Source organism: Balaenoptera ricei, chromosome 1 (genome assembly GCF_028023285.1).
Source record: "Balaenoptera ricei isolate mBalRic1 chromosome 1, mBalRic1.hap2, whole genome shotgun sequence".
Taxonomy (NCBI): domain Eukaryota; kingdom Metazoa; phylum Chordata; class Mammalia; order Artiodactyla; family Balaenopteridae; genus Balaenoptera; species Balaenoptera ricei.
Genome location: NC_082639.1, coordinates 16459077 through 16472490, shown reverse-complemented (window position 1 = coordinate 16472490; position 13414 = coordinate 16459077). Strand labels below are relative to the sequence as shown.

The 13414-nt window shown below is 49.9% G+C and overlaps 1 protein-coding gene across 3 annotated transcripts in view; it reads left to right on the top strand.

Annotated features, from left to right (window-relative positions):
• Positions 1-13414, top strand: part of ECE1 (endothelin converting enzyme 1) — a 126708-nt gene that overhangs the window by 67283 nt on the left and 46011 nt on the right. For all 3 annotated transcript variants that reach the window (XM_059915446.1, XM_059915454.1, XM_059915437.1), the window contains exons 3-4: positions 5339-5480; positions 11680-11892. In XM_059915446.1, coding sequence (XP_059771429.1) covers positions 5339-5480; positions 11680-11892 — 355 coding nt within the window. The remainder of the gene's footprint in view (positions 1-5338; positions 5481-11679; positions 11893-13414) is intronic.

Here is a 13414-nt window from a genome sequence, read left to right as displayed (position 1 = left end):
TAGACCCTTCTTAAGAGGCTAAATCCAGCAGGAAATTAGATTTCTGTGGCAGGCACTTTTCCCTTCCCAAATCAAAACAGAATCTAATCAGCAATCTTTTTCAGTCTCATCTTTCACAGAAGGTTCTAAATATATCAGCACAGAAGCATTTCGGGATTCACAACAAAATAATATGCTGTGTTGTCATCATAACAGCAACCCACGTGGGTATAGCCTTTTTTCAGGCCACAAAGTACATTCATCCGCCTGAGGCTGCCTGGCAGAGTGGAGGCAGCCCAGTCTCTGAAGCCGGGGGCCCAGCTTTGAATTTGACACCACTTGTGATCTTGGGTGAGCAGCTTAATCTCTTTAAGTCGCAATTCCCTCATCTGTAAAATGGAGTTAGAGAAAATGGATGTAATGCATATTTCTGGGCCTGCTAGGATTCTTGTTTTTTTTTCTGATCATGAGGTAAGGGCCCCTGTGGCTATGTTACACATGACAAAGCTGACTCTCAGAGAGGTTGGGGACATTCCTGTGGTCACAGAGCTATCATGTGGTTGGAGTGCATACTGCCACTGGTTGGCAGTACACCAAACTGCCAAACTGGGTAAATCGCCCACTTTTACTACAGGAAAAGGCAAAAAGCTTGCCCCAAGGATTTGGAGGCATTTCTGTGGGTACCCAGCCTCGCTTTCCTTGAGACTCCCCGACTTCCCTAAAGCAAACGTGAACTAGCTAACAATTGTTCTTCTAAGAGTCGAGAACCTGTTTATCTCATCTTACAAAGCAGAGTTTTCTATTAATTTTATGTTTTTAATCATAGGGATTTTTTTTCCAATATAAAAACTTTGCATGCTCATTTGTGGGAAAAAAAAAAAAGAGTCAAGTATAAAAAAAGATTTACAAAGAAACAGTAACCCCACCACTCAGAGATAACCGCTTCTGGTTTTTCACATTTGCTTATATATATTTTAGAATATAGTTGAGCTCACTCTAAGTACACAATATTTTGTCCTGCTTTTTTCATTTAATGCCACTTCATAAGCATTTTTCTATGTTGTTAAAAACTTTGTAAACATCAACTGTACCTCAATTTTAAAAATACTTCCGCTAATTCCCTGGTGGTCCAGTGGTTAGGACTTGGCGCTTTCACTGCTGAGTGCCCAAGTTTGATCCCTGGCTGGGGAGCTAACATCCCGCAAGCCATGTGGTGGGACCAAAAAAATAAAATACAATAAAAAAATACTTCCAAAACATGCTGCCATTAAAAATCATAATACTTTATGGTACCAGTATATAAAAGTATATTTACTCAATCTGCTACAGTTGGACAGTAGGCCCAATATCTGTAAAACTGTGGGTGACCATTTTCTAGACTTGTGAATAATTTCCTGTGAGTGATTGCTAGAAACGCAACTGCTCCCTCAATTTTAGGCTTTTTAAAATGGACCCAGTCCCCCAAAATCTCCCTCTCTTGATGGGCAGCTATAAAAATCAGCTACTTGATTTTTCGAAGTTTGGAAGCCCATTGGTTCTCGGAACTTCAAAGTCGTCGATACCAACACTAGTAAATGAAAACTTGCATCTTTCAGCCAAACTTGCCACCTTTTTGCCTGAACATGCTGACAAAGTGCTGTATTTAGCTGGAGCAAATTTCTACCTGTACCTCACCTGAAAGGATTTTTCTTTTCCTTGATCTCATATTTGAGGTACAAGTTAATTACAGTCAACTAAAATTAGTCACTGTGGACTGAGTACAGAATTGAAAGCCCCATCTCTAACACGGAGCCCCAGCTTCGCCTCTCATGGGCTCTGAGACCTGAAAACTACTCACTTAAACCGCTTTTTTTGGCAAGATGGGGTTAATATTAATCCACCTCTCAGAGCTGTTGCAGAGATTGAAATGAGACAATATAAGTGAAAGCACCATGTATAATGCACAGGAAATGCATTTGGTTGTTATCGGGATCATTATCAAAACTCACCAGGCATGATATCTCAGTGATGCCCTAAATATAATAGCTTTGCCTCTGTTCTGCTCAAACTGGCTGCCTGGTCTCCTCACACCCCAGTGGCTCAAAGAGAAATAGCTAAAGATACACTTGCAGCCTAAACTGGGGAGCAGAGGGCCACAACTGTTTACCAAAACCTTTGAAACTCATCCAGTTAATCCTAAAAATCAATTTTTTCAAGAAAAAGGAAAGCCGAGATATTTAATTCTTAGTGGTGGTTTTCTCATTTTTCTACCCGCCCCACCCCCACCCCCGCCATGCACAGAGCTGTCTTTCGCAGGTGATTTCAGAGACAGTCCCACTGAGTACTTTACAGAGACCTCTTGGCTTTACCAGGAAACCCTTTCAGCTCTACCTGCCTGTTAGATCTTTATACTCCTGGCCTTCGAGTTGTTCTAGGATCTGAGCTGGTCAGACCTGGCACCTCATCCAACTTCCTCATTTTAAAAATAGGTGACTGAGGTCCAGAGGCTGCCCAGGGTTGCACGAGGGATCTTGATAAAGTCAAGGCTGACCTTTGACTTCTCGGATTTGTGCCCTTTCTCCCGTGCCATCGGGTCATCAGCAGCTGGGTGTTTCTCTGGGAAGCCAAGAGAGCTGGAAAGTGCTTCTTCTAAATACTAGACTTTGATCCTGTTTAGATATAAGGAGTCCCCTCCCTCCCCACAGGTACTACTATAAGCTGTTCTCAGTCATTGGAAGAGAGTCAGGCACAGGGGCAGAGGGGCAGGTAGGGCTCAGGAAGGAAATGGGGAGGACAGGAGGGCATTACAGTTTCACTCTGGCCTGGCCCCAGTGGCCTCAGCCAGAAGCTCACCATATAGAAACTGTGCTAGAAGAAACTTCCCCAACCTAACACCCTGACGGAGGCAGGATATCACGCAGGGCCAGGCTGTCCTGGTCTGTCTGCTCTGAAAGGCTGACTTCGAGGCAGGCAGCCAGGCCTCCCTGCCAGCCCTCACGGAGTGGTCTGGCCTTTGGGCTGCAGCGTGTGCGCTCCCTGCCAAACCTTTGGCCAGACTGACTCCTGTTCGCTGCTCCACTCAGCCCAGGTCGCTGGGGGGCCAGGCGGCGACTCAGGAAAAGACTCTGCCTTCCCTCTGGAGCCCCTGCTTCCTCTGAAAGCTGGGCTCCCCGCCCCTTCTGCTGGCTTGTCTCCTGGGCCCCGGCGTGGTGTCCCATCCTCGCCTGCAGAACTCGTTCTTGCAGAACTTTGCTGAACCAGGCCCTCACTTCTGTAACCGAATATTTATCCCTCATCAGGGCTTTGTTCCCTTGGCCGTGGAAACCCTGGGAACTCCTGGGCTAGACAGCTAGACGGTTCCTGCCTCTTTCTCGTTCTCCAGCTCTGTTTCCTTCTCGGTCTCCCTCTCCACCTGTCTTGCCAGCGCCTCCTTTCCTTTCTGTTTCATTCTCTCTCTGCCTCACACGACAGTCGCTAAGATGTTAAGCCTGCCAGTGAGCTGAGCATTCACCGTCATCCTTACCCCATCTTCCAGGCGTCAGCTCTGCACCTTAGCTGATGCCCCTTACCTGTTACCTCTCCAGAGACCAAGAGGGCTGCCCGTCACTAATCCCCCGACCCTCCGCGTCCCTGCAGACCCTCCTCTCGTGATCAGCACGCCCTCATTTCCAAAAGGCCGGCTCTGAAGGAGGCGAGGCGGGGACAAGAGGGGCTCAGGGAGGAGACAGCACGGAGCCAGACAGCGGCTCAGACCCACAGCCCCAGCCCTGTCCGTTGCACCCAGGAGTTGGACAGGCTCTCCTGGAGAGGCCTCTTGAGCCCGGCGCGGTCTCCCGGTGACTTCTCCTGCCGCGGGAGGATGCCTCTGGATTTCTTCTGCCCTCAGACACGAGGCTTGTGCAGAAACCAAGAGGCCCGTCAACCTGGTAGTTCAAGTCGAGCAAAGAATAGTACAGAGGCTAAAAACCCTATTTTCAAATTCCGTTTGCCATTTCTGCCTAGAACTATGAATTTTTAATTTAATTCTGACTTAATTCTATTTAAGTTCTGCAGTGAACACCATCTGTTTGTTTGACGTTAAACGATGAGGCTCAGCTCGGCTTGCTGCTCCTGGGGGGGCAGCGTGGCCACTCGGCTGAGGCTGTGGGTTCGGGAGGGACGTGGGTTTTCTCACGCTGTCTCCTCGCCCCACTTCCTGTGTTTCTTCTGGAGCTAGTATTCATACCTACTCTTAGGGATGTTGTGAAGATAGAATAGCATCATCTAGCAACAAAATAGAATGAACGTGATGCCAGGAGCACAGAAAGCCCTCAAACATGATTACTTTTTTTTTCTTTATCTGCCTCTCTGCTGGGCAGTGAGCAGCTGAAAACAAGGGAGTCTATCTTTCCCCTCGGTCCTTCCAATGTGGCCCTGAGTTGGTGCTCGACTGTTGGCCACAATGTCACTAAACTGAACCCCACCTTCAGGGGACCCTTCCTGTCCCGCGGCCCTGGCTTTTGCAGGAAGCGCCTTGTAGAACAGAGGGGAGCCCCCAGCTGGCCTCGGGTCTGAGGGCCGGGCCGAGGACTCTGAGTGCTATAGACTGGTGGGTTCCTCCTCAGCCTGGAAGGCCCTGTCACGCCCTCCACTTCCTCCCATTGTGCCTCCTTTCCTGTTTAGCTGGACTGTTAGGCTGAGGACATTTTTTCCTCCCTTTGAGGACCTGCTCCAATGGAGCTATTTCTCCATTGCATCTCCCCTGACATCTCCCAAGACTCTAATCTCTGACCCACAGGCGGGCTCTAGAATCAATACACTTGGGCTCAAATCCGAGCTCTACCCATTTAGCTGAGTGATGAGAGGCAAGGGTCTCACCTCTCCGGACTTCGGTTTCCTCATTTGTAAAAAGAAACTAAGAACACAGCCCTCATGGGATTATGAGAGTTTCGACAGCTAAGGCTGGCTGTGCCCCTGGGAAGTGTGCACCGTGGTTGTGTCATCATGGGGGTTGTGTCACCCCCGGCCTGTTGAAGCTGGAGCTCTGAAGAGAGCCCGGCTGGATGTCTGCTGGATGCCTGCGAGTCCAAACATCCTGTTTTTTTTTTAACTCCTTACTGGAGAAACAGGGAAAAGCTGATCTTTTTTTTTCTTCTTCTACCCGTATCAGGTGACACAAAAAACACAAGCCCAGCTGGGTTGACTGCTTGACTCTGATGTTTAGCAGCGAATCTGAGCTGCCGAGCAGGGTGGTGGTTCCTTTCCTGGATTAGGACTGATTCCATGGGAACCAGACCACCCCTGAGGCAGGAGGGGACATCAGGCAGCCCTGATGTCTCTCCTGGGGAGTGGGGGCCCTGGGCTTACGTTCTCCTCGCCCCGCCTGTCTCCCTCCCTACAGGTGAACTTCCGAAGCCCCCGGAGTGGCCAGAGGTGCTGGGCTGCACGGACCCAGCTGGAGAAGCGGCTGGTGGTGCTGGTGGCACTTCTGGCGGCAGGAATGGTGGCCTGCTTGGCAGCTGTAGGCATCCAGTACCGGACAAGTAGGTGCCCCCGTGTTGCGTGATGGGCTTCACTCACTCCTGCCCCAGGCTCTGTCCACTTGTGTAAGGGGGCTTCCCCAGTCTAGCCAGGCCTGGCCTCCGAGGCCAAGGAAAGAGCTGGGTCTGGAGGCTGGGGTTGCTGCAACAGACCAAGACCTGGGAGCTGGGCAGATGGGTGATGTGAAGGGTTTGGGGTCAGAAGGACATGAGTTCAAATCCTGGCCTGGCAACTTATTGTCCGTGTGGCCTTGGACAAGTCACTCAATCTCTCAGAGCCTGTGTCTTCTCTACTTTAAATGGAGAAAATAGTGCTCAGTTTGGGGATGTCTCTGAGGATTCGAGATGATGTCTGTCCCATACCTGGTGCCCAATAGGCCTTCTCTAGCCTTAGCTCCGGGTACTATTATTGTTAGGATGTGGGCTGGTTCGACACATGGGCTGGCCCTGTCCTCCATCCTTAGTTCCAACAAAATAGCAATAATGGCTTCCGTTTGCTGAATACTTTCCATGTACCAAATACCAGGCCTCTCCTTTACGGATATAATCTCATTGCCTCCTCACAGCAGCCCTGTGAGGTGTGGTTGCTTCTGGCCCCGTTTTCCGCACAAGGAAACTGAGGCAGTGGCGCTAAGTGACTTGCCCAAGGTCATGTGGCTAGTGCGAGAGGGAGTGGGGCAGCTGGAGTTCAACCGTGTGCTGGCGGGCCCCAGAGCTCAGGCTTTGTAATTCATGGTGCACCCCAGGGTGGGTTAGTACTCCCAGAAAAGCTGTCCTTCTGTGAGCCAGGGACCTTTGTGTACCTCTGTCATCTCATTTCTCTGTCCTACCTTGTATAGCAGTATGATCAGACCCCGCTTCAATCCCACTGTCAGGGGCCTGAGGCTGGTTCTCTGTGTCTGGCTGAGTAGATATAGCAAGTGCCTTACACAGAATCAATGATCCATAAGCTCTTATGGACCTGGAAAGGGCAGATCCAAGTTAAAAATAAGGATGGGAGTCCAGTCAATTCCAGGATCTCTCCCCTGGGCCCCAAGATCCAGCTTTCTGATGACAGTAGCCCACCTGGTTGAGTAGCCTCTGGGGCTTTGCCAAGAGTTTAACCCCATCAACTTGGTCACCTGGTACTCATCCCATCAGAGCGATGGTGAACCTTCACAGGATCGGGGAACATCAACTGCAGGTTTTGTTGAGCCTTCTCCACTGTGAATTTACTGGCCTGCGTGGGTGGCCATGCTGCACTGGGATGAGGAAGGGATTTGGGGGCCTGGAGGGAGGGCAGGACTTCATCTGAGTCATCCTTACATCCCTCCTGGATCAAGCACTCATTCATTCATTCATTCATTCATTATTCCTTCCACAAACATTTAATGAGTACTTAATCTATGTCAGGTGCCTAAGTGGTACCTAAGAAATAATCGCTTGTTTAACTGACTATTTAATGATTTGTAGATGTTTTACCAAATGCGCCTAGCACAGCAGGTGATTAATGCATATCTGATTAATTAATTAATGATTTCTTAACCATATGTGCTTAGCATAGTGCCTGCATGCCATAGATGTGCAAATACTTTGCAAAATGAATAAGTAAATGATTGAGTGAACAAAGAGCAAGAAGGAGGACTAAGTGGGAACAGCCTTTCTCTACTGATCACTCTTGTCCTGCAGCTGCCATCTTCCTGGGTTTTTTTTGGCCACACCACAAGGCATGTGGGATCTTAGTTCCCCGACCAGGGATCGAACACGCGCCCACTGCATTGGAAGCACAGAGCCTTAACCACTGGACCACCAGGGAAGTCCTGCTGCAGCCACCATCTTGCTTCATCCTAAATCAGGTTTAGTTCAGAACACCCTGCTGGGAAGTATAGGCCCTAGCCAGCCTCGTCTGCCCAGCTCTTGGCCCTGTGAATGGGGAGCAGGCTAGACTCCAGCAGGCAGTATTGCCCTGAGATTGCCCCTAGGAGTTCCCAGGCTGTTTCTCCATCAGAAACCAGAAGGGAGCCCCCAAGGCCTGGCTTCTAGTGATTGGGCCCCAAACACTTCTGTCATTGCCAGGTGGGGCCCACAGAGAGGAATCCTGCTTCTGTCTGTCCCTTCCACCTCGGGGCTGCAGAAGGGTTTTCCCCAGGCTGGACCTGGGTGAGGGGAATTCTTCCCCCAGGGTGGAGCTGGGCCGGGAATCCGGTGACCCTTGAGCCAATTCATGTGTCTTTATCAGCTGCCTGGGCCTGGGAAAGCAGCGGCCACCCCAGATACTGACAATAACCTCATTACCCAGCAGCAGGTGCTGGCTGGCATCAGCCACATCTGTGCAAACATCAGTCAATGCAAATTCTGATGATTCTGAAAGACTCACCTTTAAGTTATGTCTGGGCACTTAAATACATATTTATCCACCTTCCTGCTGCACCATCCTTTCCAGAAACTTACAGATGCTTTGCAAGCAGTGGCAGCAAAACAAACGATAAATTCTCTGGAAAATATTCTGAAGTGTCTTACTTAGTGTCGAGGCCAGGCACCATCCAGACGAGTGTCTGTGAGCTAGATCTGGGACCTGCTCGACGGATCATGCACGTCCTAAAGGGAAGAAATATTTTCTGCATCCACAGGTGGTGACCGAGGGCTGGACAAAGCTCTTATATTCACTCAGCCATTCATTCATTCAACAAACATGTATTGGACAGCTGCTAGGTGCCAAGTTCAATGCTGGGCAAAGGAACTATAAATGCAAGTAAGATGATGGCCCTACCCTCAGGCTCCCATTCTAGTGGGAGATGTAGACAAGGAGACGGCCATGACATAGCATGGTCTGTGCTCAGATAGCGGACACACAGGCAGCCAAGGGGCGCAGAGAAGGATGAGGGTCTGGGAAGGTTTCCCCGAGGAGAGGGAGCCTGAGCTGAGTTTTTGAAGGTGTTGACAGGAGATTAGGGGACCTGGAAACCATGAATTAATTAATCAAATGTACATTAAGCACCTGCTAGGCCAAGGATAGTTGGTAAAGCATCTACAAACCAGTAATAGTTAAATAATCAAGTGATTACCTTGCAGTGTGCCTAGCAGATTAGGTGCTTAGTGAAGAACTCAAGCCTCTCAGACTGATTCCTGGGGGCTGGCTTCTTAGTTTGTTTTAAAACCAAGTCCCCGTATGATCACTACAAATACCTCTCTCTCTCTGACACACACACACACACACACACACATTCTGATGTGTCTTGCTCCCTGAGGATCACCCTCTTAACAGCTGGCTTCTGTGTTTTCCCACCAGCAAAGTATTTGTCAAGCTTTACTTCCTGCAGTTTGTTGTATAAAAACAATAGGTATTCTTTTCCTTTTCCAAATATGAAGTTATATCATAATAGTGAATAGACTTTTTCAAACTACACAGAAATTTTTTCCCCCCACCCCCTGCCCCCATAAAGATTCTGGTACATTCCCTTAGTCGGGAAGCATGCAACTCAAAGATGTCATTTAGAGATATTTTAAATGGTGCCATGTCCCCTACCATTTCCTTTCTCTATTTTCATGCCTAAGGGCTCAATAATCTTTAATTGTTGTACGGTCATCTCAAAACAAGTAATTACCTCGACATAGAGTCACCCTGATTTTTGTGCTGTTGTGCAACTGTTCTGAGCCCTTTGTCAGCCTTCAGGACTTTGGGTTTGTCATCAGATGTTAATAAGCACACAGGCTGCCCAGCCCCAGCTGGCATTGTGTCTCCGAGTGAGAGGAAGACCACCCTGCCAGCCCATGCATTCTCTTCTGCTCTCTGAGGATTGGCCTGGGAACACTGGACCCTAAGACTCCAGGGAGCTGAGCCCCCCGCCCAGCCATGAGATGATCATCGCCATGAAACTGGTTCTACTGTTCTTCCTCATCTCCAGATGGAGAAACCGACCCTCAGAGACACGAGGCCACTTGCATGAGGCCAGAAGCAGAAAGCTGGGATTTGAACCCAGGTCTAAGAAACAGCCCCCGACGCCTGCCCTGCTGCCTTCCTCCCTGTGCAGTGGGGAACCGAATGCGCCAGAAGGGCTGCAGCAGCCCCTGGCATGACTGGCCAAGGGGTGGTGAGGGAGAGTGGGAAAACCCCGGCCTTGGCGTTGCCGCAGCAGCCTGGAGTGGGGTCAGCCCGGGCACTCCCACACCACAGAGCGACCTTGCTCCGTTCACTTGCTCAGAGCCTCGGCGTCCTCATCCTCCAACGGGGGTGTCGCCCCCGTATCAGGAAACGGTCCCTCTTGTTGCCGGTCAGCTTGGGTCAGCAGGCGGTGCGGCTGGGCCTGTGTGCTTCGTCACAAGCCTCCGTCTCCTGCAGTCAGCTTCATCTCGTCACCTGGGGCTGGGCCACGGCTAAGGCTGCCCACCGTTTGCTTCCTTTGCTTGAGCCCACCGACCAACCTCGCCGCGGGAGTCCGGCCCCCTCCTCTTGCCTCTGCCCCATGTCCTGGGAGAACCGGCTCAAAGGAAGCTGGTTCCTCTGCTCACTGTGTTTTGGGGGCACTTGGAGGATTTGGCAGCCTTCCACACTGCCCACCTGCGCCAACTCCCATCCCTCCTCATGGTAGCACCTGACAGATGCGGCTGCCCTGCCTCCTGGCCAGTCATCACCGGGAGGGCGCCCTTCCAGGCCCATGGCAGGCATAGCAGAGAGGCTGGGGTTCAAACCCCAGTGGCCACTGAGCAGGGTACTTAGTCTCTCTGTGCCCCAGTTTCCTCATATGTAAAGATGGCCTTAAGCAAAGTGATCTCTTAGGGTTGTTTCATTTTTGTTTTTTTGAAGATTCAGTGAGATAACTCTGCTGCCTTGTACTCAGGGGGAATGATTTTTCATAGTTCCTTCTGTTCCTAAGACTCTTTCCTTCTTCCTGAGTCCTGGCACCGTATTGTCTGCATCACCCATTTGGCGTGGACTCAATATCCTCCGTCTATGTTGGTAGAATAAATAACAGACATTTCTCCTACTGTTGTCTTTTTACTTTTCTTGTATAATGTGGGTATCCCCAACTAAATTATTAACTTTTGGAGGAAAGGACTATGCCTTTTATATCCTCCCCACCACACACACACACACACACACACCACACACACAAACACCACACACACCACGCACACACCACACACACCCACCACACACACACACACACACACCACACACACATACACACACCACACACACCACACACACACCACACGCACCACACACACCACACACACACCACACACACACCACACACACCACACACACACCACACACAGACACACATACCACACACACACATACCACACACACAACACACACACACACACACACAGACACACATACCACACACACACCACACACACACACGCACACCACACACCACACGCACACCACACACCACACACACACACCACACACCACACACACACACCACACACACAAACACCACACACACCACACACACACCACACACACCCATACACACACACACACACCACACACACATACACACACCACACACACATACACACACCACACACGCACCACACACACATCACACGCACCACACACACCACACACACACCACACACACACCACACACACCACACACACACACCACACACACACACACCACACACACCACACACAGACACACATACCACACACACACATACCACACACACACCACACACACACAGACACACATACCACACACACACCACACACGCACACACACACCACACACCACACACACACCACACACCACACACACACACCACACACCACAGACACACACATACACCACACACACACACATTCTGCAAAGAACCTGGAAGATACTCAGTAATTGTTTTGTTGAATAAATGAATGCATGAATGAGCAAATAAATTTGTTGAACATCAGGGAATAATAAAGAAATAAATGAATATTTGTGGAAGGAAGGACTGATTAAAAGAAGCACCTTGGTTCTGGGTAATTTTTAAAGCCATAGAAAGGATTTTAGGCAGCTAGACAGAAGTCTTGTTTTACACGTCAGGAGATCGTAAATCTACTGAAATCTTTTCTCCGTAGTGGTCTAGTGACTGTCCAGTTCCAAATCTGTTTGGTCAGGGCTGGGGCGGGGCATGGCACCCCAGAGCCCCAGGCCACCTGCACTATATTCCCATAGCCTCTTCCCTGCCTGCCCTTCACTGGCCTCTTGTCCTTGACCCCTGCCAGGAACCCCCTCGGTGTGCCTAAGTGAGGCCTGCATCTCGGTGACCAGCTCCATCTTGAGCTCCATGGACCCTACGGTGGACCCCTGCCAGGACTTCTTCACCTATGCCTGTGGCGGCTGGATCAAAGCCAACCCCGTGCCTGATGGCCACTCACGCTGGGGGACCTTCAGCAACCTCTGGGAACACAACCAAGCCATCATCAAGCACCTCCTCGGTAAGCACCCCCTCGGTAAGCACCCAGCAGCGGGACCAGTGGACGGGCTGCAGAGGACGGCTGTCCGCTGGACCTACCTGGCCAGGCCTGGTTGAAGGAAGAGCTTGGCAGGATGGGGAGACGAAGGGCTGCGGAGTGGGTGAGACTGGGTTAAATGTCTGCCCCATCATTCGGTGTGTGATCCTGAGCAAGTTACTTCTCTCTGAGCCTTACTTTCTTCATCTATGAGAACAGGATGAATAATACCCAAACTGCAGAGGTTCGAGAACTAGAGAGCACATGTGTGAAGCATTAACGTGGTATGTGTGACATGTAGTAGGTGCACAAGAACTGGTAGCTGTGGTCATTGCTCTTCTGGCTTTAAGCTGTGCCTTAGTTTTTGACTAGTACTGACTGTGAGTTTTGCAAGTTATGAGCAAAAGGAATGAAGGCTGAGCACACTAGATCAGATTTTAAGGTTGTGAGCTGATCAAAATTCTAACAACGGTTTTATCTGAGGGTTATTCATTGTAGGCAGAAGTCTTCCTTGGCCTCATGGTAATCGAGCTTGTGTGACAAGCCGTCTAACCAAAGTTCTTCTCTTTATACCTTGTTAGGCCTTCAGCACCTCTAGTTGACCTTGTTGTTGGCTGTTTCATCCTCAGGTTAGAATCCCATGTTGGTCTTGTTTGAAGTTGTATCCTTAGTTAATGTCTGTTGAATTAACATCTGCCTGTTGGGTGCTTCTCCATGTGGAATCAAAACACCCTGTGCTGTAACTTATAGAGGTCCCGACTTAAACCCTTCAGGGCCGAGACCTTCACCATACCTGTCTCCTGCTGACCCCTGCCCCATCCTGGGACTAAATGCTGAGAGAGGCTAGGTCATGAAAAGCCAGTCAATTAATCCACCAATGACAGAACTTAGATTTGACAAATACTTATTCAGTTTAAAAAAAAAAAAAAAGCATCTTGATACTCAAAAGTAGGTAAATTGAAAAAGATACCTAAAAGGGGGCAGATCTTCCCAAAGGGACAGAAACCTTCCCATGAGATAGGAAAAGAGTCTAATTTGATGATTATGAATTTCAGGCAACTGTGTCTTTAAGACGAAAGTGGAAATAAGCAAACTAGGTTAAAGAGACCTTTGCTTGTTTTCCCCACCTCAGCTCCAGGGGGCGTGGCTGCTGCAGGGTGAAACCCACCCACCACTTCTTGACCCCCAGCAGCTGCTGGGCAGGGCCCCCTGGCAGCCGCCTGCTTGTCTCCCTGAGGGACAGAGCCAGGTGGTGTGTGAAGGCGGGGCTGAGGGAACCCCATATGTCAGGAACAGCAAAGCCCTCTGTGTGCTTTATGCTACCCGGGTGCCTTTGCAAGGGGACCCAGCCTTTTATTTCAGAGCTAAAGGCAAACATGTCTGTGGTAGCCAGACTGGAACTCAGGGATGTTCCTTCCCCAGCACCTAAAGACACAGCCATGGACTGGGCAGGGACCATCAACCAAAGCAGGAAAACAGTCCAGATAGGATAATGAGATGGGCTAGT